This window comes from Hyperolius riggenbachi, chromosome 6 (genome assembly GCF_040937935.1).
Source record: "Hyperolius riggenbachi isolate aHypRig1 chromosome 6, aHypRig1.pri, whole genome shotgun sequence".
Classification (NCBI taxonomy): Eukaryota; Metazoa; Chordata; class Amphibia; order Anura; family Hyperoliidae; genus Hyperolius; species Hyperolius riggenbachi.
The window spans coordinates 298,317,435-298,341,799 of NC_090651.1; the positions used below are offsets into that span (position 1 = coordinate 298,317,435).

The 24,365-nt window shown below is 44.3% G+C and overlaps 1 protein-coding gene across 1 annotated transcript in view; it reads left to right on the forward strand.

Annotated features, from left to right (window-relative positions):
* The window catches only part of GYS1 (glycogen synthase 1), a 98,718-nt gene that overhangs the window by 44,087 nt on the left and 30,266 nt on the right, over positions 1-24,365 (forward strand). Inside the window, exons 4-8 of the mRNA XM_068241144.1 lie at positions 9,484-9,672; positions 13,086-13,230; positions 20,501-20,618; positions 22,861-22,981; positions 23,060-23,166. Coding sequence (XP_068097245.1) covers positions 9,484-9,672; positions 13,086-13,230; positions 20,501-20,618; positions 22,861-22,981; positions 23,060-23,166 — 680 coding nt within the window. The remainder of the gene's footprint in view (positions 1-9,483; positions 9,673-13,085; positions 13,231-20,500; positions 20,619-22,860; positions 22,982-23,059; positions 23,167-24,365) is intronic.

The window sequence follows — 24,365 nt, forward strand, 5'->3', positions numbered from 1 at the left end:
CATGGTGATGAGGCATGTCGTATTCAGGAAACATTTTACCTCAGGCAAACTTAAAGTTAACTCTTCTGTCTTTAAGTTAACTTTTCAATCCTTAAAATAACTCCAGAGTTAGACAGGCTGTTTATTAACTGTGTGTGAAAATAACTACAGAGGAGGTAACTTAAGGAATGAAGAGATAACTCTCTCACTGTGCGGTGGCAAGTTTACTCTTGCCTTATATCTAGCATGATCTTAGTGAATTGAGGCCATTGTTCTTTTCTGTACACTTCCCACTTAGTAATATGCTGTGCATTGTCCCTCCTTCCCACTTCATAGAAATAGTGTGTGCCGTTAGCCTGACATATCTGTACAGAACTTGGCTCTGAATGGTACTTGTGTGTGAGGGAGTGCCTTTCCGAGGCATAGGTAAATTGGTGTCATCACTACACTCTTCTTACCTCCCAAGCCTGCTAGAGATGTTCTGATAGTTAACGTGAGGCACAAAACTGCACTATTACATAAAATAAATGAAAATTAAAGTAATGTCAAAACAACAGTTTTTAGACAGAAACCCTGCTGACGAGCAGTTCCAATTTTACTTCGTGTTCAGTGATGTAATTGTTGCCTTTATAAAATGTTTGGACTCAGTGTTTTAAAGTTAACATAATGTTTTTACTTGGAGTTCTTCTTCAACAGACTTGAAGAACCTGTGATATTTTATTGTAGTCATGTTAAAGGATACCCGAGTCATAAATTAAAGAGTGTTCTTTAACTTACCTAAAGCTATGTACTCGCCACTTGACGGGTCCAGCGACGTCCCCCTGACAACGGTTATAAGCGACACATGCTTATGTTGCCTGACGTCGGGTAACATCGCCCGGTGAGTGTCAGGAACCGGCCCGTGGCACGCCTGCGTATACGGTTCCCGACTGCGGGTTTGACCAGATCAAGCGGGAAGCAGCCTTATTCGAGCTAAAACAAGGCTGGGACCCCTCAGAACACCTCTCACTGCCACCACTAGCGGTTCGCTAGACACTTCCATTCTGCTGTCGAGCTACTCGCACTGGCGTTTTCGTACGTTGGGTCAGCTGCGCGCTTTAGACCAACGTATGACAAACACCCCCCACACACAATGCAATTACAAGTTCATATGGTAGTTTTGCTCAAGCATACAATTAGGCATGGATTTATACACAGTTGCACTTCAATCTCTTCTAGGCTATGAGTGTTAGTTTAGTACCGCAGAAGTCAAGCTTATTAAATAATGTAATATTCCAGGGAAAAAAGTGGAACAATGCAGAACAGAATATATACAAAAGATTACAAAAAAAAAACAAAATAAAAGGTTACAAAGATAAAAGTTACAAAAATACACACCAAGCAATTTGCTTACACCAAATACAGGGATCCAGATAGAAGAACCTTGGACTTTGTGGACGGACACAATTCTGGTTAGACCAGGAGTCCACTAGCTTGGGCCAGGAGTTCAGCTGCAGCTACCGTCAGGAGGGGAATGATTTGAGGTATCTGTCCCCTGGTTTTTACAAAGAAATATTCGCCTCGAGGCTGTAAGCCTGTTTGAACGGGGTAACTAGATTTAATTACATCCTCAGTCATAATTGGATTTCCAGAGATCTAACATCCACATGTGAAAAATGTACTATAGCACACACACAACAAAAGACTTCCTTAATCCAAGTTCTACGGGTAAAAGTCTATACATCAAAAGATTGTGAAGTGAGACTTTTCAACTCCATTGTGGACCGTATTTCCTAGCTGATCAAAGATAAGGATATAGTTTGCACCTCCACCAATAATTTAATATCCTCACAACGAAATGGGGTTTAACACACAGGAGGCTCTTCCTGGCTAGTCTAGAGTTCTTGACAATGCTTTAGCAGCCTTCCTCAACAGAAGTGGAAACGTTTCAAGTGTCAATGACTTCAACACTTCACCAGAGGCGTATCTGGGCAAAATAGCGCCTATGGCAAATACTGAAATTGCGCCCCCCCCCCCCCAACACACACACACACACACACACACACACACACACACACACACACACACACACACACACACACACACGGTCGGTCAGAGCCCCCTTCCCCAGTAAAAACAGCATTCTTTCTCACATTCATGGTTGTCTGGGTAAGTTATAGATTGTACTGTACACATTGGGGGTAGCAGAGATCAGCACATACTGCAGCTGGTTTATGATCAATACAGGCACACAGAGTAACAGCTTATACAGTACATACTGGGGGTTGCAGAGATCAAACAAACAAACAACAACAAACACAGAACATTTATATCGCGCTTTTCTCCTGGCGGACTCAAAGCGCCAGAGCTGCAGCCACTAGGACGCGCTCTATAGGCAGTAGCAGTGTTAGGGAGACTTGCCCATGGTCTCCTACTGAATAGGTGCTGGCTTACTGAACAGGCAGAGCCGAGATTCGAACCCAGGTCTCCTGTGTCAGAGGCAGAGCCCTTAACCATTACTCCATTCAGCCACTTGTCAGTACATACTGCAGCTGGTTTACTATCAGTACAGGCACTGAGTAACCGCTTATACTGTACATACTGGAGGTAGCAGAGATCAGCACACACTGCAGCTAGTTTACTATCAGTACAGGCACAGAGTAACAGCTTATACTGTACATACTGGAGGTAGCAGAGATCAGCACATGCTGCAGCTAGCTTGCTATCAGTACAGTACAGGCACATGGAAGCCCATTATTATATTAACCACACTTTGCTACTGAAGGGGAGGATGGGGGTTTATTCGCCATGCTATATGGGGGTAAAGAAGGCGTGCAACACTTGATACAAGGGGGGAGGGAGGGGCCCCATAAAGGGGGAAAACATCTCTATATAAGTATATAAATATATAATTTGTGCATATACATTTACACACATACATACACACACCATACATTTATACTATGCATAGTCAGATACAGCACAAATACAGCACACACACACACAAGCAGCCATTTCCACACACAGATCCGTACATCAGCACACACATACAAGCAGCCATTCGCACACAGATCCATACATCAGCCCACACATACAAGCAGCCATTTCCACACACAGATCCGTACATCAGCACACACATACAAGCAGCCATTCACACACAGATCCATACATCAGCACACACATACAAGCAACCATTTCCACACAGATCCGTACATCAGCACACACATACAGCACACACATACAAGCTGCCATTTCCACACACAGATCCATGCAGCAGCACACACATACAAGCAACCATTTCCACACAGATCCGTACATCAGCACACACATACAAGCAACCATTTCCACACACAGATCCGTACATCAGCACACACATACAAGCAACCATTTCCACACACGGATCCATGCATCAGCACACACATACAGCACACACATACAAGCTGCCATTTCCACACACAGATCCATGCAGCAGCACACACATACAAGCAACCATTTCCACACAGATCCGTACATCAGCACACACATACAAGCAACCATTTCCACACACAGATCCGTACATCAGCACACACATACAAGCAACCATTTCCACACAGATCCGTACATCAGCACACACATACAAGCAACCATTTCCACACACGGATCCATGCATCAGCACACACATACAAGCAGCCATTTCCACACACAGATCCATACATCAGCACACACATACAAGCAGCCATTCACACACAGATCCATACATCAGCACACACATACAAGCAACCATTTCCACACAGATCCGTACATCAGCACACACATACAAGCAACCATTTCCACACACAGATCCGTACATCAGCACACACATACAAGCAGCCATTTCCACACACAGATCCATACATCAGCACACACATACAAGCAGCCATTTCCACACACAGATCCGTACATCAGCACACACATACAAGCTGCCATTTCCACACACAGATCCGTACATCAGCACACACATACAAGCTGCCATTTCCACACACAGATCCATACATCAGCACACACATACAAGCAGCCATTTCCACACACAGATCCGTACATCAGCACACACATACAAGCTGCCATTTCCACACACAGATCCGTACATCAGCACACACATACAAGCAGCCATTCGCACACACAGATCCGTACATCAGCACACACATACAAGCAACCATTTCCACACAGATCCGTACATCAGCACACACATACAAGCAACCATTCACACACGGATCCATGCATCAGCACACACATACAGCACACACATACAAGCTGCCATTTCCACACACAGATCCATGCAGCAGCACACACATACAAGCAACCATTTCCACACAGATCCGTACATCAGCACACACATACAAGCAACCATTTCCACACACAGATCCGTACATCAGCACACACATACAAGCAACCATTTCCACACAGATCCGTACATCAGCACACACATACAAGCAACCATTTCCACACACGGATCCATGCATCAGCACACACATACAAGCAGCCATTTCCACACACAGATCCGTACATCAGCACACACATACAAGCAGCCATTTCCACACACAGATCCATACATCAGCACACACATACAAGCAGCCATTCACACACAGATCCATACATCAGCACACACATACAAGCAACCATTTCCACACAGATCCGTACATCAGCACACACATACAAGCAACCATTTCCACACAGATCCGTACATCAGCACACACATACAAGCAACCATTTCCACACACGGATCCATGCATCAGCACACACATACAAGCAGCCATTTCCACACACAGATCCGTACATCAGCACACACATACAAGCAGCCATTTCCACACACAGATCCGTACATCAGCACACACATACAAGCTGCCATTTCCACACACAGATCCGTACATCAGCACACACATACAAGCAACCATTTCCACACAGATCCGTACATCAGCACACACATACAAGCAACCATTTCCACACACGGATCCATGCATCAGCACACACATACAAGCAGCCATTTCCACACACAGATCCGTACATCAGCACACACATACAAGCAACCATTCACACACAGATCCATACATCAGCACACACATACAGCACACACATACAAGCTGCCATTTCCACACACAGATCCATGCAGCAGCACACACAAACAGCACACACATACAAGCTGCCATTTCCACACACTATGCATACATAAAATAAGCACCTCCATCTCACAGCACTCTGTCACGCTGTCTCCCGGCGTGCACGTGTGTCTGTTTCTCTCTCTCTCTCCTCTTACTCCCGGCGTCCTCATTTTCCCGAGGGAGGGGGGAGCTGGACGGGCTCACATTCCTCCAGTTCCTCTGTCTGTGTTATCAGCTCAGCAGTGCGCAGAGCTGAAGCTGTACATTTCTGGGCAGAAGGGAAATGTAAATCAGGCTCCAGCCTGATCTAACAGTATAGTTAATTTTACACGTAGCAACTTGTTACAACTTCCCCCCTCCCCTGGTAAAAGTGGTGCATCCCCTGCACCCAACGCACACTAATGATGCGTCTGACAGGAAGTCAGCGGGCCAGCGGGGACAGCAGCAGCGCTGATAAGAGCAGCAATAAGGAGACAGCGGGCAGCACAGAACGGGGCAGGCATGGCGCCCATGGGTGCTATGGCGCCCATGGCACTAGCCATGCCTGCACCCCTCTAAATACGCCACTGCACTTCACTTCTGCCATTGTTTGATTACCCCAGCTCTATTCACTGAAGTCCTCTTTAGATGCAAATGTAGTACAGCCAGATGACCATCGCTTCAAAGCAGAATACACATGTGAGATATAGCAGACAGAAAAATGACAGAAATGTGTTCCTGTATTCCCTAATATCATCAGCACCTCAATATATCACCACAGTGAGTATGAGGCTGAAGGCTTCATCCAGCCCTGTAGTCTTGTAGGCTACCCCCACTGTCGTCCTGGTCCGAATCATCAATCCACTGTGTGGCCTGGTAAAGTCCGGGACTTACTACTGCGCATGTGCTGACCTGGAGGCCCACCTCCTTGATCCCACTCCTTTGGCCGGGAGCATTCTGTACTGGGGTAGTTATGAGTTTTAATGAAATGCACATGCGCAGCTTACTCTCAAACATGGGAGCTTGATCAAGGAGGCACACCTCTGAGTCAGCGCATCTGCAGAAGTGCATGACTTGACTAAGTCGCGGACTATACCAGCAGATCTAGGAAAAGGACTGAGAAATCATCAAGGGTCTATATGGTTGCTGAAAGGAGCCCTAGGAAAGTAAAAGAACAGCCTTTATTCACCAATCGGGTATCTTTTAATGAGTATAGACCATTTCCCAGTTTTGTCACGTTTGTTTACTTCTCTTTACAAAAAAAAAAAGTAACATTGGTCTTTGTCATTTATTTAAAACGGTGAATAAATACAATAGAGTAAGTTCATTGCACAGAGGAGTGCAGGTGCTGCTTTATCACTGTAACAATGAGGCCGTCTCTTGCCTAAGTAAAAAGATGTGTGATGTGTAACAGAGAGGATCTTGGGAGATATATCATGGCGGGAGAGATCATAGGTCAGACTCTTGGCTGTGAGCCAGGCTTAAATTCTCTTTGGAAATGTAGGTCTGTTCCCTCCACTATTGCCCACTACTATTTTTAGTCCCAGAAATATGTTCACCCTGTCACCTCCAAAAGAAAAAAGTAACCCATGCAAAACATGTAGGAGCTGATTTACAATGGCAAATACAAAGAAAACCCGTCAGATTCCAGACTAGCCAGATAGACTCTGAATATATATGTGTGGGAAGAGATTAACCACTTCACATTCCGGGGTTTTTACCCCATAAGAGTCCTGACAATTTTGGCAAAACAGCTGTGTCGCAATGATACAGCAATAACTTGTTTTTATTACTTACGCCATCAAAGTAATACACATTTATTATTTTTTTTTTAAGAACAATCTAGGCTTTCTTTGGATATTTGTTTGCAAGAATTTAATTTTATAAGCATTTTATAGAAAAGAATTAGGCGTAAATGGAAAAAAAATAGTGTGTTTTTTTGTTTGTTTTTTTTTTCATTTTACACCGTGTAACTTATACATAAGTGCCACAGTTATAAAACACCTTAAAGCATATTATATATCTTCGTCAGTAAGGAGTAGAATAGAAACGCAGCACCAACTCCATGCAGTTAGGTTTATTGATTTAGGATAAAGGGCATACAGGCATAGGGGGTACAGACATCGGCCTTACAGCCGTTTCGCGGGGCTCTCGCTTCTTCAGAGACCACAAGATGTCAAGGTGCTAAAGAAGCGGGAGCCCCGCGAAACGGCTGTAAGGCCGATGTCTGTACCCCCTATGCCTGTATGCCCTTTATCCTAATCCAGTAAACCTAACTGCATGGAGTTGGTGCTGCGTTTCTATTCTACTCCTTACTGACGAAATTACTGCTGAAGCACACCCAGGTTGGGAGGATTAAACTCCTTAGCGGTCGTCCATTACCGCCGGAGGGTGCCGCTCAGGCCCTGCTGGGCCGATTTTTATCAAATAAAAAGGAGCACACGCAGCCGGCACTTTGCCAGCCACGTGTGCTACCCGATCGCCGCCGCAGCGCGGCGATCCGCCGCGTGCAGCGGCGAAAGAGGGTCCCCACAGCCGCCCGAGCCCAGCGTAGCCGGAACAAACAGTTCCGGCCAGCGCCAAGGGCTGGATCGGAGGCGGCTGACGTCCATGACGTCACTCCGCTCGTATCCATGGCGACGAGGTAAGCAAAGCAAAGAAGGCTGCTCATTGCGGCCTTCCTTGTTTGTTCTGTTCGCCGGAGGCGATCAGAATGACGCGTCCGCAGCGCCCTCTAGTGGGCTTTCATGCAGCCAACTTTCAGTTGGCTGCATGAAAGTTTTTTTTTTTTATTAGAAAAAAACCCTCCCGCAGCCACCCTGGCGATCTTAATAGAACGCCAGGGTGGTTAAGTGTTAAGACTGTCGGCTGCTGCATCTGGTGCTGACCTTCCTTCTATCAATTTTGCAGATTATTTATCTTGTTCTGGTTAAAATGATACCCTACATGCCATATTTCATTGCTAGAAGTTCAATGTGGGGCAGCACGGTGGCGTAGTGATTAGCGCTTTCGCCTTGAATCCCAGCCAGGTCTACATCTGCAAGGCGTTTACATGTTCTCCCTGTGTCTGCATGGGTTTCCTCCCACATCCCAAAAACATACAGATCGTTTGCATTGATTGGATCTGATTGCTATGGTGCACAGTTTGGGGACCCCAGTACTGTACAGATACATTGCTCGGCAACAGCATAGCGAAGTATCTGTACAGCGTTTGGTCTTGGAACTGTCGCACTAGCGATCGAATCTGATCGCTACGGGTGGCAGCCATTACAGGTGTCCATTAATCTTATCTAATCTAATCTTATCTTTATCCTTTGTTTGGGGGGTTGTGAACACTTTGGGCTCTATTCACAAAGCATTACCGCTTTCAGTAATGCTGAAAACAGCTGATTTTGGCAAGTGGAAACGAGCCCTTAATCTCATGTAATTGTCAATAAAAGCCTTTGAAATATATGAAGTGCTTATAATTATATTTCAGTACATCACATAAACAACTGAAACAAAGTTCTGAAAGCAGTTTAGCAGCAAACTTAGTGAAAACTAATACTTTTGACAGTCTCAAAACTTTTGGCCAGGACTGTATTTTAGCATACAGAAGAGCTCCCCCTGGTGGCTGCAGCACATCTAAAGGGATAACAGGGCTGCACTGTAGGGAAAACTTCCAAGTCCTACACGCAGCTCCCCTGCCTGCCTATCTGCTACATGCTGTAAAGTCACACTTACCAAGCAGGTGTGAATTGAGGCATGTTTATTCGGTAAATTACAGAACTTCTGTCTCATGAGGGAAAACTTTTTTTTTGAAATTTTGAAAAAAAAAATGTAAAATACCGGATGAGGTATTTTACAGTAGACAATTATTTTATCGACCTTCCCTTTGTGACTAGAGCCCCTTGTTTAATAGTGACACTCACTTTAAAACTTGCCCACTTTAAAACTTGAACTTCTTTTTTCTATTTACAATGAATGGGTGCTGCTAATAGCAGCAGTCATTCACATTTAAACGAGAGCACGCCGCTGCGCTTGTGTGCGTACATGCGTGCTCCCGCGCGTGCATGCAAACAAGCGCAGCAGCGATTCAAAGTGCACAGGAGGCCTAATTAGGACGTGAAATTCGTGTCCTGAAATGTTAACAGGTTAAGCAGTAGACAGCCTGACACCGCCCTTTGCTGTAATGAGTAGCTGGACTCTTGCCTTGCCAGAAGAGCCACAGTAGAATTGAAGGCCACCACTATGCCAGACGGGGAGGATGTGCCGCCTCAGGGCCGGTACATCTATACCACGTTCTGCTGCATTTTACTGCACTGGACGTTCAACAGATAAGTACAACAGATTTGTGATTGCACACAGACCCATTCACGTAACATTAAACCTTGTCCATGTACTTACTTACTGTGTAGTCAATGTTGACAGGCTGTGTTTTTCTGTTTTCCAGTTTTCAGCTCAGAGTGGTGATGAAAGGCCCTTCATCCTGGCTCACTTCCATGAATGGCTGGCCGGCGTTGGCCTGTGCTTGTGTCGCACTCGTAAGCTCCCCGTGGCCACTATCTTCACTACACACGCCACTCTCTTGGGCCGCTACCTGTGTGCTGGAAGTGTGGACTTCTACAATAATCTGCAGACGGTGAGTCACATTGACAGACTGGGAGTGTCACATAGGTGGGAGCAGGGCTGGTTCTAGACTTTTCGCCGCCTGAGGCACACTTGTGAGGATGCACCCCCCCATCCCCCCCTGCAGGAAGGAGGTACGCAGTGGGCGGCATTGAAGGAGGAGACCTGGAGGCACGCACGCAAACTGCGCTTCCGGCTCCTGGAACACCGAAGCGGAGTAATTCCCTGCCCACTGCCCCGCTCATGTTGCTCTGGCGGGGAAGGGGGAGCCCCAGGTGAGGGAGGCGGGTCTGCCCACCGCTGTGTGCCTGCTTTTCATTCCTGTGCTGCTACCACCTCCTGCTGAGGGCGACAGTTCGGGGGGGGGGGGGGGAGGAGACAGTGCTGTACAGATACATCGCTAGGCAACGGCAGAGCGTTAAATCTGTATTGCATTGGGGCCCAAGGCTTGGAGCCTGTACTAGATAGAAAAGCACTGACTCACCACAGGGTCATTTTAAAGGACAACTGTAGTGAGAAGAACATGGAGGCTGCCAAATTTATTTTATTTTAAACAACACCAGTTGCCTGCTGATCTATTTGGCTGCAGTAGTGTCTGAATAACACCAGAAACAAGCATGCAGCTAATCTTGTCAGATCTGACAATAATGTCAGAAAAACCTGATCTGCTGCATGCTTGTTTAGGGTCTATAGCTAAAAGTAGGGGCAGAGGATCAGCAGGACAGCCAGGCAACTGGTATTGCTTAATCGGAAATACACAAGGCAGCCTCCATATCACTCTCCCATAATTTGACCTTTAAGTATTGGTATACTTCAGAATTTATGATTGAGTTTGGCTTTAGATAGCCAATCAGTTGTCAGTGGTTTTAGCCGTTCACTGATGAGTTAGCAGTGGAATTAGTGTTGTGAATGACGTACATTCTCTTCTGCTGCTTGTGTGGCTGAAGCACAGCAATGTGGAGGCAATTAGATCATGTCTGCCGGTCACAAGCATGTCTAGGTGACCTTGGCTTTAGAGTAAAACGTGCTTCTTAGGATTATTGTCTATCAGCGTATTGATTTCCTAAGCCTGCGGCTGTGCGGATGAAAGAAAACTCTCCAGTGTGGCCCGGCTCTGACCTTAGCACTTGGCAGGGGAAAATCATGTGATCAGTGTTCTGTATAGCGCTCTCATAGTTTGGATTACTTTGAAGATGGATGTGGCATCAATTTGAACAGGTTCCTTTTGGGTGAAAATTGCATTCAACCCAAGTTCCAGATTTTTTTTTTTGCCCCAAAAACATATTCAGTGGGATGCAAAAGTTTGGCCTACCTTGTTAATCTTCATGATTTTCCTGTATAAATCATTGGTTGTTACAATAAAAAATGCCCGTTAAATATATCATATAAGAGACACACAGTGATATTTGAGAAGTGAAATTAAGTTTATTGGATTTACAGAAAGTGTGCAATAATTGTTTAAACAAAATTAGGCAGGTGCATAAATTTGGGCACCACAAAAACACAAAAAAGAAATGAAATCAATATTTAGAAGAACCTCCTTTTGCAGAAATAACAGCCTCTAAACACTTCCTGTAGGTTCCAATGAGAGTCTGGATTCGTTGAAGTTATTTTGGACTATTCCTCCTTACAAAACATCTCTAATTCATTCAGGTTTGATGGCTTCCGAGCATGGACAGCTTTCTCTAACTCACACCACAGATTTTCAATTATATTCAGGTCTGGGGACTGAGATGGCCATTCCAGAATGTTATACTTCTTCCTCTGCATGAATGCCTTAGTGGATTTTGAGCAGCGTTTAGGGTCGTTGTCTTGTTGAAAGATCCAGCCTCGGCGCAGCTTCAGCCTTATCACTTATTCCTGGACATTGGTCTCCAGATTCTGCTGATACTAAGTGGAATCTATGCATCATGCATCCATCATGCATCCTCAAAGTCTCCTGGAGGTCCCAAGCTAATTTATCTTGTTTGCATACAAATTGTATGCAGCTTGGAATCAGGCCAATCCAATGTACAGCTGATTTTGATTAGCCCAATTCCAAGCTATATACAGTTTGCATACAAGCTGGAAAATCTAGCATCTCGGTGATCCTCTCTACCTACCACCCTCAAATCAAAGAGCCTGCAATTGTGGAAATAAGTAATGACCAAGTACACTTTTGCCAATACCACAGTGATGAGCACATGGCCCGTGTGTCTGTTTACCAAACTCCCTTGCATCCACTTGCTGGGAGTTTACTTATGTTGGTGAATTAATTACAGCTTAAATAGAAACTCTACTTAGCTGAGAGAAAAGCAGTGATGTCTGCTCTATACATTTCACAGGCTTTACATAAGTGGTGACTGTACACTGACTGGAACTACCAAGTGGGCGGGTCTAAAATCACATGATCAGGCCCAGTGTTGTAAAAAGTGAAGTATGATGGTTTTGTATGCATGCAGTTTCATTGATTAATTTTGGGGGTAAAAAATGCAGTAGCTTTATAGTGGTGACTGTATGTGCTAAAATATTAACATGTATATTTCTGTTGATTCAAAAAACAATCCTCACTAGATTATGAGAGCAAATTCATACGTAAATGCATTTTGGACATGTATGTGCCAACAACAAAGGATAGAGGCTGACACAATACAGCACATTTGCTGTGGGTAGCTGAGAATGAGATGCACACAATTCTCTGCCATGTGTCTAGCCCATAGATGGTCGAACTCCAGTCCTTGAGGGTTACATCTATGCCAGTGTTTACAATAGACTGAGAAATGGAGAAATATAATCTACTTGAGGAACCACACTTTTCCTGATTCAGGCCCATCAATTAATTTGAGCTTTGCCAAAATTGTGCGAGGTCCTCTGCCCTTGAGGACTGGAGTTCGACATCCCTGGTTCTCTAGCCAAAGTCAAACTGAGCAAATACGGATGCCACCGCAGCATTGCATCATGGTTGGAGAAGACACTGTAGTTTAAGTGCCTGACAAAAAATTGATATTTGACCATATCATGGTCGAGTCTACAGCTCTAACTCCCTCCACATTACCTTTTTTTTCTGATGGGTCATGCTGTCTGCCCTGTGTGTACAGAGAAAAGACAGCTGCACTGTGTGCTCAGTGCAGTCTGTAAGCTGAAAGTGAGCCTGAATAGTGAAGAGGGCTGCGCACACCAGAGCACACAACATGGAAGAGTGAGGTGAGGGGGAAGTTAGCAGAGAGGCAGGTGAAGCCATGGTGTGGCTAAGGTTCAGCACAATTTTCAGTTGGTTGGATTGTAAAAGGGATAACTTTTTTACAGGGTAAGAAATATTACATTTAGTAGGCTGTAGCAGGATCCTCTGCAAGGTATTATGAAAGTGCAATACTTCTCGTTTGTATTATTAAACAAGATCCCCAGCCTTGTATTTGAGAAACTGATTGATGCCATTGTATCCGACAGTTCAATGTGGACAAAGAAGCTGGAGACCGGCAGATCTATCACCGATACTGCATGGAACGAGCTGCCGTCCAGTGCGCCCATGTCTTCACTACTGTCTCTCAGATTACTGCTATAGAAGCTGAGCATTTACTGAAACGCAAGCCAGGTGGGTAGCAAGCATTACAGCTATACCTTTAATGATATCTGGCATTACACAAATGAAACAAGTCAAGTAAGTCCCCCTTTATTCAGTAAAGCACAGATGTTGAACTCCAAGCCTGGAGGGCCAGATCCATGCCAGTGTTTAGGATGGACTGAGAAAGAGAGGAATGTGTTCTACCTGATGGACCACACCTTTCCTGATTCAGACCCATCAATTCATTTGAGCTGTGTCAAAAATATGTAGGACCGTTTTGACATCCCTGCAGTAAAGGGACAAAATTACTAAACACCAGACACAAATGACCAAACTTGATTGGTGTCTCTCACTCGACCACTGCTTGTGCCCCCCCTCCCCCCCTTCCTTTCTTCTTTAGAGTAGGAGAAGAAAAGGAGTAGGCTGCCCGGCTGCCCAGCTGTAGCTGAGCTGAGAGTCTCTACAGCAATCATTCTTAATGTTTTATTATGAAACCACAACCTGCTATTCCTTTGGATGACACTTGCTCATAATTGGTATTGGTCTTCAGTCACACTGTCGCACATGACTGGGCAGCAGGAGCATCTTTGGGGAACAGAGGTATCAGCAGGAGAGGGCAGGCAATGCCATTGGTGGTATAAACCAACAGATCTGAATATAGTATAAACCAACAAGACTGGCTTACAAAGGCAGCAAGGAAGTCTATACTGAGATAAATATGCAGGCTACCATTGTTGGCTTCAGCACTTTGTTACTGACCATAGACAAGCAGCCACACATTTAAAGCCACAGTAATGCTCAGAGTCATTGACTTAAATGATTGCAGCCACTAAATCATCTAGATAGACGGGCAACTCTTTTCAGTAGCAGAGGTCAGAATGGCCTTTGTGTTTCTCTCTGTACATTTGGATAATCATGTTTTCCTGTATGGTATCACTTTATAGTAGGGATATTTCTTCCACTTGTGCACAGGTCAGTTTGGAGCATAGATAGGCAGCTGCTTGACAGGGGTTTGTTTTTAGCACCATTTTTGTTTCTAAAAAAAAGTGCTTGGCTGAAGAGCCAAGCACTGGAGAAAGTGGAATTGGTTAGTTATTGACTAGGTTTGGTGATGGTGGGGGCGAGGTTGTCTTTAGTTCTATTGTTAGATTTTTTTGGGGTGGGGTTGGTAATAAGGTAATAAGGGATATGGAGGCTGCCATATTTATTTTCTTGAAAAACAATGCCTGTTCCCTGGCAGTCCTGTTGATCTGGCATATGTAATGTCTGAGTCAAAACTCTGGAACAAGCATATGGCTAATCCAGTAAAACCAGAGTACCTGATCTGCATATGCTTGTTCAGAGTCTATAACTAAAAAGTATTAGAGATACGGAATCAGGAGGACTACCAGGCAACTGGCATTGTTTAAAAAGCAATAAAAATTGCAGCCCCATATACCTCTCACCACAGGTTCCCTTTAAGGTTAGGCATCAGTAAGAGGCTAATGTTAGGGTTAGGCATCAGTAAGAGGCTAATGTTAGGGTTATGCTTCAGTAAGAGACTAATGTTGGGGTTAGGCATCACTAAGAGGCTAATGTTAGGGTTAGGCATCACTAAGAGGCTAATGTTAGGATTAGGCATCAGTAAGGCCCGGTTCACATTAGCGTTCCCTGTCCGGATTCGCCGGGCCGGATCCGGACTGTATACTGTACAAACGGAACGTACGCTCCGCATAGCAATGCAAAGGCTATGCGGACGTTCACACGCGTCCGTTCCGTACAGTACGGAGCCGGACCGGAGCCGGACTCTGGACGCTTTTCCAACATGCGCTATTTTTCGGTCCGGATCATCCGGCCCACGCACCCGGACCGGAGCCTGACTGCACCATCCGGAAATATGAAAGTAATGGGAAACGGAAGCACAGAACACACTGGAGACAAACACCGGACGTTCTACCCCACTTCCTATGCGTATTTATAGCGGCCATTTCGGATGGGGACACATGGGCCCAGCATATCTGGAGTGGAGCAGCAGTGACACACGTGCGGGAGCTGTTTTGGCAGTATGTCGGAGGTGGAGGTGAGGCCTACAGCAGAGGACCTGATTCTACAGGTGCACCAGGTGCACCTTCTGCAGACCCCAACAAATTTTAAGGTTATTTGTTTTTTTGTTTTTTTTTCCCCATGGATCCGGATGGCAGCCTGAAGCAGTCCTGATGCAAACGGACCAGATCCGGATCAGGTCCTGATACGATCCGGATCCGGTCCGTTTGCATTGCCAAAACTCAAGTGTGAACGGGCCTTAGAGGCTAATGTTAGGGTTAGGCATCAGTAAGAGGCTAATGTTAGGGTTAGGCATCAGTAAGAGGCTAATGTTAGGGTTAGGCATCAGTAAGAGGCTAATGTTAGGGTTAGGCATCAGTAAGAGGCTAATGTTAGGGTTAGGCATCACTAAGAGGCTAATGTTAGGGTTAGGCATCACTAAGAGGCTATTATTAGGGTTAGGCATCAGTAAGAGGCTAATGTTGGGGTTAGGCATCAGTAAGAGGCTAATGTTGGGGTTAGGCATCAGTAAGAGGCTAATGTTGGGGTTAGGCATCAGTAAGAGGCTAATGTTAGGGTTAGGCATCAGTAAGAGGCTAATGTTAGGGTTAGGCATCAGTAAGAGGCTAATGTTAGGGTTAGGCATCACTAAGAGGCTATTATTAGGGTTAGGCATCAGTAAGAGGCTAATGTTGGGGTTAGGCATCAGTAAGAGGCTAATGTTGGGGTTAGGCATCAGTAAGAGGCTAATGTTGGGGTTAGGCATCAGTAAGAGGCTAATGTTAGGGTTAGGCATCAGTAAGAGGCTAATGTTAGGGTTAGGCATCAGTAAGAGGCTAATGTTAGGGTTAGGCATCAGTAAGAGGCTAATGTTAGGGTTAGGCATCAGTAAGATGATAATGTTAGGGTTAGGCATCAGTAAGATGATAGGGTTAGGCATCAGTAAGAGGATAATGTTAGGAGTTAGGCATCAGTAAGAGGCTAATATTAAGGTTAGGCATTAGGAGGGCAATGGAGTTGGGCATCAGAACTGGAGAAGGTAAGGCCTTGGAAATTGGCTTTTTATTATTAGCAATTGTTTTCCCTTAGCTGAATAGTAAAGGAGTGACAAAATCACCACCAAGAGCATCTTTACTTATCTGAAATTCAGGTTTAACCTCTTGAGGACCACAGCCTGGCACTCCCCTAGTGACCAGGTGTGTGGTATTTGTTTTTTTTTCACAATTCAGCACTGTGCAGCTTTAACAGTGTATTGCACGGTCATACAACTTAGCACCTAAATGAACGTTCTCCCCTTTTCTTCCCACCAACAGAGATTTCTGTTGGTGGTATCTGATTGCTGCTGCCATTATTTTTGTTTTGTTTTGGAGCTTTTTTGTGTGTGTGTGTTTTTTTTTTTTTTTTATTCATGGGCATATGACTAGGATAGGGAATAGATTGTGAGCTGATCAGAGGGACAGTTAAGTGGAAGGGCCAATTTATTTACGGCGCTGCGCTAGACCACATCGCTGTACACGTGGTTTTTTTTTTTTTTAAATTTTCTCAGCCTGCCGGCTCAGATCACGGCTGGCAGGCTGTTCACGGCCGTCTTCTGTGTCCCCCTACAGGGAACACGTGCTCGTGCGAGCACTCATTCCCTGCTGATCTCATAACCGTGATGACACCAATCGGCATTAGGCGGTCCTGGGGGAGCCACTCTGAGGCCGGCAATCGGCGTAGGCGGTCACAGAGTTAAAGCACAACTGAAGTGAGACGGATATGGAGGTTGCCATATTTATTTCCATTTGAACATTGCAGATTGCCTGGCTATCTTGCTAATCCTCTGCCTATATTAAAGCACATTTTTACTCCTTTAGCAGCAGCACACCTACAGTTACATTATTAAATATCCTTCTGTACTTTTTCCACATTTTAACTGTTTAGGTTGTTCCTACCTTTGAAACTCAAAGCTGGATTGTCTGCCACAAAATCAGATTCCTTTTAACCACTGCTCTGCGTTTTATTATGCAGCCTGAAACCTGACCCTGCATTGCAAGCACTCCTATCTAATCAGAAATGTTTTTGCTGTAATTAAAGTGACACTGAAGCGGAAACAAAAATGATGATATAATGAATTGTATGTGTAGTACGGTTAATTACTAGAACATTTGTAGCAAAGAAAATATTCTCATATTTTTATTTTGTTATTTAGATTTTTTTTTTTATAACATTGCATCATTCTCTAATATTTGCAGTTTACACACTACACTCAGCATTCTAATTCTTTTACAGAGCAGGCTAATGAACTTTTGAACTTTCCTCTGCAGAAAAATAAAATAGTCAGACAGTTGAGATAATAAGCTTCAGAAAACAGCGCTCTCTGCGACTTTGAAAGTCATGGAGCTCAATGGCTCTTTTGCATAGATAACAATTGAAGTTTCTTAACTCTTCCTGTACTGGAAACAATATTAGACTCATGTCTCTGCTCCTAATGTTTTATTTCTTAGCTGTACTACACATGATTCAAATCATTATATCATAAGTTTATTTTCACTTCAGATTCCTTTTAATCTCATCTCAGACTGGCTCTATTGGGGTACATTGCCGATGAGACGGAAGTTTATCTCCCCTTCCACATTCTTACTCCTCACTGATTGGCAGTTCAGTGTGAAGCTGCTGAAATCTGATCTGTGCTGTGCTCACATGATTAAAAAGCAAGCTACATATGACAGTGCAATTTTTAAGCAAGTTAGGTAAAATGACTTTAGGATTGAGTTCATTTCGAAGAAGTCACAATGGAAAATGCCAGGAACAGCTTTCTCTTTATTTACTATATAAAATTCACTGAAATCAAACCGTGGTCAGTACAATACATATGTTAATTAAGTAGAACAAGTATTTATCAACTTATACATGTGTTCCCCCCCCCCCCTCCTTCACCATTCCCGTGCTTACAGCCACCTTTACAAACACCCCCGTGCAGCCCCCCCCCCCCCCCGCCCTAGTTGTGCCCGCAACTAATCTGTCCTATCTCCATTCTGGACTTTGAAGTAACCCTGGATTGTAATATTTGACTGTAATCCTCTCGACTCTGGTTTATGAGCGCAGTCAACCTTTGATTGACTTATGCGCCATTAATTACAGTTTTGCCTTGATCTGCGCACCACCTCATTAATTTATTATTAGTTATCCATTAGCGCATACCTTTGTATTTTTGAGTATACGTTATCTGTCAGTGTCTGCTGCTGGCTCTGTCTCCACATTGCCTTCCATACATGCACAACATGGGCGTGTGTAACATCACATGCTTCCACGTATATGCTGGCAACCACGATAGCAATAGCTGGAAGCCGAATTATGTCATACCCCCACTATCCATGTCGGCCTGGAGAGGGGAATAGTAATTAACACGCCCCGGAATTGTGCAGAAGCAGGATCAGCCATATACCAGCTGTGTCCTGCGCCCAAGTCTACCGGCGCTGATTTCATATGTACGCTGTGGGACACGTGTATGGGAGGCAATGCAGAGACAGAGCCAGCGGCGGACACTGACAGGTATTTTATACTGCATGGGGGGGCATTTAACATTAGTGGGGCCAGCACCGGAGGTTCCGTTGCATTCGTAGCTCGTCCCAACATCGCATGGTGTTACCGCCGCGCACCCGATCGAGCATGTTGGCCTGACATTTTGCAGCATTTCCCATCGATATGAGACCAAATTCGGCCCGAAATTGGTCGCTCGTCGGTCGGGCATGCTCTTGGCATCACTGATTTTCATCAGATTATAATATTCAAATCAGATGGTTGTTCAGCTGCCAAGTCGCCTGAGGTGCTTCAACCTTTATTCTGTGAAGCATTCCTGTGGGCAACCATTTTATTACAGCAATGGATGGTAAGCCTGAGGCAGGGACCACAGTTGTAAAAAATCATGTGTAATATATTGTGGGTTTGCGTAATTCTCTGTGGGTTTGCGATTCCCATGCTGAGTCCCTGCAGCATTATGTTGCACACCATGAGCCATTCCCATAGACTCTGATCAGCTGCCGGCAGCTGTTTGCGGGTGATGCGTGCGTTAAAATCCACATTATTTGCAAGGAATCGTCTGTGGTGAAAAGATTGTGGCCAAGTGTGGCCCCTCCCTGAATGTGTAGTCACATACCAGCGCCATGGATAGAAACTGTCATCAAGAAATCAATAGGTTTCTTGTCGTCACAGTAACAGCTGATCTACCTGTGTTTCAGGACTCCTATAGTAACTGATTTCTGTTTCTAGCTTGCTTTGTCCTGATCTGACCCTAATGCATTATGGGAAATGATGCTCTAGCCTTCTGGGCATTATTTTGCAGCCCACAATCCTCTAAATATCACTCTGCATCCTTACTGCCAACACCACACCCATTGCCTTCTTTTGTAATAGATTTCCTGCAGAAAGAGAGAGGTGTGTACTGGGTTGTCATTGTGTAAATGGTTGCAAAAGTTTTTTTTCTTTCTGTTTGTGAGAATTATTTATGACTGTATCAGTGTCATTTCACGGCCCCTTTCTGAACCTTGCATCAGCTTTGCGCGTGATCTTTGTGTGGCAAAGGTTGGCTTTCTGGCAGAGACAGACACCTGTAATTATGTCATTAATCTTCACTACTGGGGGTACATGTTCTATTGTGAATGAGGCTATACCTTAGATTAGTTTAGATTACCAGCCAGAGTACTGGAATGTGTGTCTAGGGTGAGGTTGAAAGGGTGACAGTCACGCTTTGCTTTATTGGTTTTTCTAGCGATATTTCATTATTTTATTAAAAGAACACATTGATCTTTAAAGGCCATTGACATAGCCACCAGTCTGATCCCTTCTGCCCTGGACATCCTGCACACGACATATGCCATATAATCCTTTCACCGGGAGCTGGGGCTGCCTGTACTGAGTTCCTGACACAGTAAGAATGGGAAAAATGAATAACTATCTTCTGAACATTATTCAAGAACAAAAGACTTGGGCCTCCTTTTCACTGTATGCATTGATGGGCACATTTCGGTAATGCATATGGTGTGCAACATGCAAGAACATCAGAACGTCTGACGTTCAGACTTTATGCTCTGCAAAAAACGCCACGCTATAGTGCAATGCATTGCAACATAGAGTTGTGAATATTCCCATTTAGTTGTATCAACAGAGCATTTGCGTGTGCTAATGTGTTTCGTTACTGTACACAGGAATGCACAGTGTTAATGAGTATTTTTTTTAAACTGGTAATGTATAAGAAATAAGAGAACTGTAACCCAGTATTCTGTCTTCCTGTATACAGATATAGTAACTCCAAACGGTTTGAATGTGAAGAAGTTTTCTGCTATGCACGAGTTCCAAAACCTGCATGCCCAGAGCAAGAACCGCATACAAGAGTTCATTCGGGGACATTTTTATGGGTAAGAGTTTTTCCACTGACTGTTCTGCATTAAACAGTAACCCTGTGCACGACTCTCAGCTGTATGGGGGGAAATGTATGGTCCCCTCAAAGGATTTCACTATTCTCTGATATCTTGGAGTATTTCAAGTGTGTTTGAAGTCTCACGCAGTGTTAGACCAAGCACTCCAATGGAGATAGGAGTGCGCTAAAGCTGATATGACCCTGATGCCCAAGGATCGCCGATTCAAAAAATCAATATCAGCAGCAGCACCATTCTTGAAGAAATGGCTCTTTATTCAGACACGTAATTAAAATCAAATGCGAAAAGAATGGGCTTAGAGGCGGCTGCGTCTAAGCCCATTTTTTGGCATGTGATTTTAATTGTGTCTGAATAAAGAGCTATTTCTTCAAGAGCGGTGCTGCTGATCTTGGTTTCTTGAAGTGTGTTTGAAGTGACATTATGAAACCTGTGTATATACAGTGCAAAACATTAATAACCAGGCTGTTTTACTTGTTTTATTTTGCTGCCTGAAAGAGTTAAGTTTTAGGCATGGAAGTGACAGCTTCTGTCTTGTTGGTACTTTGTTGGGAATATAGTAAGCATCACTGATTAGGGCTCTTTCACATTAGGGCAGATGTTCTGCGTTTCAACGCAACGGGTAAAGTTTGCGTTACCCAGGGTGAAATGAAAGTCCATAGACTTTCATTTTAGCTTTCACATATAACGCTGCGTTTTTGTGCGTTGCGTTACACTGCACCCAGGCGCAGTTTTTCGGCCGACGCTAGCTTTATGCGTTACAATGTTAGTCAATGTAAAACGCACACTATGCGCGCTTTTAATCCGTTAACGCAGGCAATCAGTCCCAGAATGCAACAGAGGAACAATGTAGAAAGTTGAAAACTAAAAGAAAAAAAATTACCTGCGTTTTCCTATGTGCTGTAACGCATTGAAAACGGATTAAAAACGTACACTCACTGCAGTGCAACGCATATCAAAACGCATTAAAACGCAAGCTCTGATGTGAAAGAGCCCTAAGCAAATTACAACCATAAACGTTTTCCTGGCAGAACAACTTCTGAGATTAGAGGGAGATACAGACCTACTGTCTGTAGGTAAGTTAAAAGTGAACCCGAGGTGAAAATAACCTGAAGAGAAAATTGTATTTATCTTCCTACTCCTAATAATTAATATTATTGCCCTGTCCTGATATTGATGGTGGGATTGGGGAGCTGTCACAGTTTGGGTCTTCACTTCTTCAGGTTCGCCTTTACCAGGATGATTTTGAAAGATAAATTCCAAGTCAGGAATGATGAGGCCTTGCATAGTCTCAAGGCCTCAGGCCCTGTCTAGTTCCTCTGTGCTCGATGTGTAATAAAGCATTTACCCTACTCCAAGCAGAGCAGGGTGATGAACCATACACATGGCTTTTATAATGGTCACAAACCGTTCATTTCTCTTAGCAGTGGCAGGAAGTGGGCTCGGTCAGGTCATCTGGTTTATTCTGGGGAAGGTACTGCCATTTTCCTGGCGATAAGGAGCCACTGAATGCTGCCTGCCAGAAGCCAGATCATTTCAATATACAGTATTTATTGCAAATTGTACAGGTGATGCAGAAAATTGCTGAATTAAAAAATAATGCAATTTTACTATCCTAGACTTAAGAGGCTGGACTAGAGCTTTACTGTGTAACTTTAGCAAAAAAAAGGGGGGGGGGGGGGGAATCCATACATTGCAAAGTGAGAAGTTAGAAAATAGAAGAGAGATCACAAAATGATTGATATTCGCCATGTAATTTGTTCATGTTGTTTAATCCACAATGAGCCTGCACGTCATCTTTACTACTGGCAGACATGGAAAAAACAGACAGTACCAACTGTCATTATCTATAACTGCACCCCCTAACAATGGGATAGGCTAAAAGATAGTTTTTTTATATATAAAGATATACATATGCACAAAGGGAAATACAGGTTGCTAGGCAGTTTGAAACTGCCGTTATTTCCCACAATTCAACAGGCTCCCACAGTGATGTCAGGACCTAGGAGCTGACATCATACTGTGGGAGGGGTTTCGCCACAATATTAGCCATACAGATCCTCCCTTATCTTAAATAGAACATCAGCCAATCACACTTTGATGATCTATTCAAGAAAAGGTAAAGATTTTTTTTGGGAAAGAGGGTATCTGCTTATGATTGGGATAGAGTTCAATCCTTGGTTACAGTTCCTCATTAACTGTGACAAGTATCTTTTGCTTCCAGGCACCTGGACTTTAATTTGGACAAGACCCTGTTTTTCTTCATCGCTGGGCGCTATGAATTTTCTAACAAAGGAGCTGACGTTTTTTTGGAGGCGTTAGCCAGACTCAACTACCTTCTGAGGGTGAGAGCGGGACCACGACGGCGGCAGATTACTGTGTCCTGCATCAAGTGTGTTAGAAATGTTGTCTCCCTTCTCTAGGTGAATCAGAGTGAAACAACTGTTGTGGCGTTTTTCATCATGCCGGCGCGGACCAATAATTTTAACGTGGAAACTCTGAAAGGTCAAGCCGTACGGAAACAGCTCTGGTGGGTGCACAAACCTTTTTGGTTTGGAAGTGTAAGTTTAAAGCGGCCGATGGGTCAGTATCTGGCAGGTTGTTAAAAGCAACGGTTTAGCTCCCAGCATGCTTTGCCAGCCTTGGGTGTGGACAGCAATAGCTATGTTGAAAGTTTCAGGATTATCCTTCTATACTGTCTTATTCATTTTTTTTTTTTTACCTTGGATGCTAAAATTAACTTTCTGCTCAAAATCACTATTTCATAATCTCACCAAGACTCTAGGTAAACTGATGCAGTTAACTGAAAGCTCTACAGTTCTCTAGGAGGGAATGCAAAGCTCCTACACCCCCCCCCCCCCCACACACACACACGTATTTACAACTTTGTAAGGGCTGGTTCAGACGGACGCTTGCGGAGCGTTTACCGCAAGCGTTCGGACCGTCGCGGTAAACGCTCCCATTCAAGTGAATGGGAGCGTTTACACCGAGCTTTTGTGCGCTTTTACCCGAAGGCGGCGTTCGGGTCCCGATTTTCGCGAGCGTTCGGGCTGCCCCTGGAAGCAACATGTAGCTTCCAGGGAGCGGCCAACCGCGACGGCTAATGTTCCCCTACGGAAAAAAAAAACCGCGACCGCATCACGACGCGACTGAAGGCTACTGAAAGCCTGACCGCGCAGCCGCCGCAACGCCCCCAGACGTGACGCTACGCAGACGTCCGTCTGAACCAGCCCTAACACTGAGGATTTATCAGACACAGGTGATAAAGGAATAGATAACATTTGTTAGGCAGGAAGTAACACTCTAAAGGTGGCCATACGCTTATAGATTTGCAGCAGATTTAACCATCAGATAGATTTCTGTAAGATGCCTGTCAAGTCGAATCTGACAGGAATCTATCTGATGTGTGCCACACACTAGGAACAGATTTCCAATCTGGAAATCTATTGAAAATCGATCTAAATGCATTATTGCACCATTAGTTAAAATGCAACTCTATGGGCCATCGATTTGCTGCCAGCATCCTGTCAGATAAAATCGATAGAAATCGGCTGCAAATCGATCAATTTGCTGATTTCAACAAATCGATTTTCAATCGATTGCTTAAATCGACCAGTGTGTGGGCCCCTTTACATGAGTCGATACACATGGATTTCGGTGGCTTATCCCAAAAAAAAGGCTACCGAAAAAAGTAGAACAGAGAACAGTCAAACAGACATTAGTGCATCA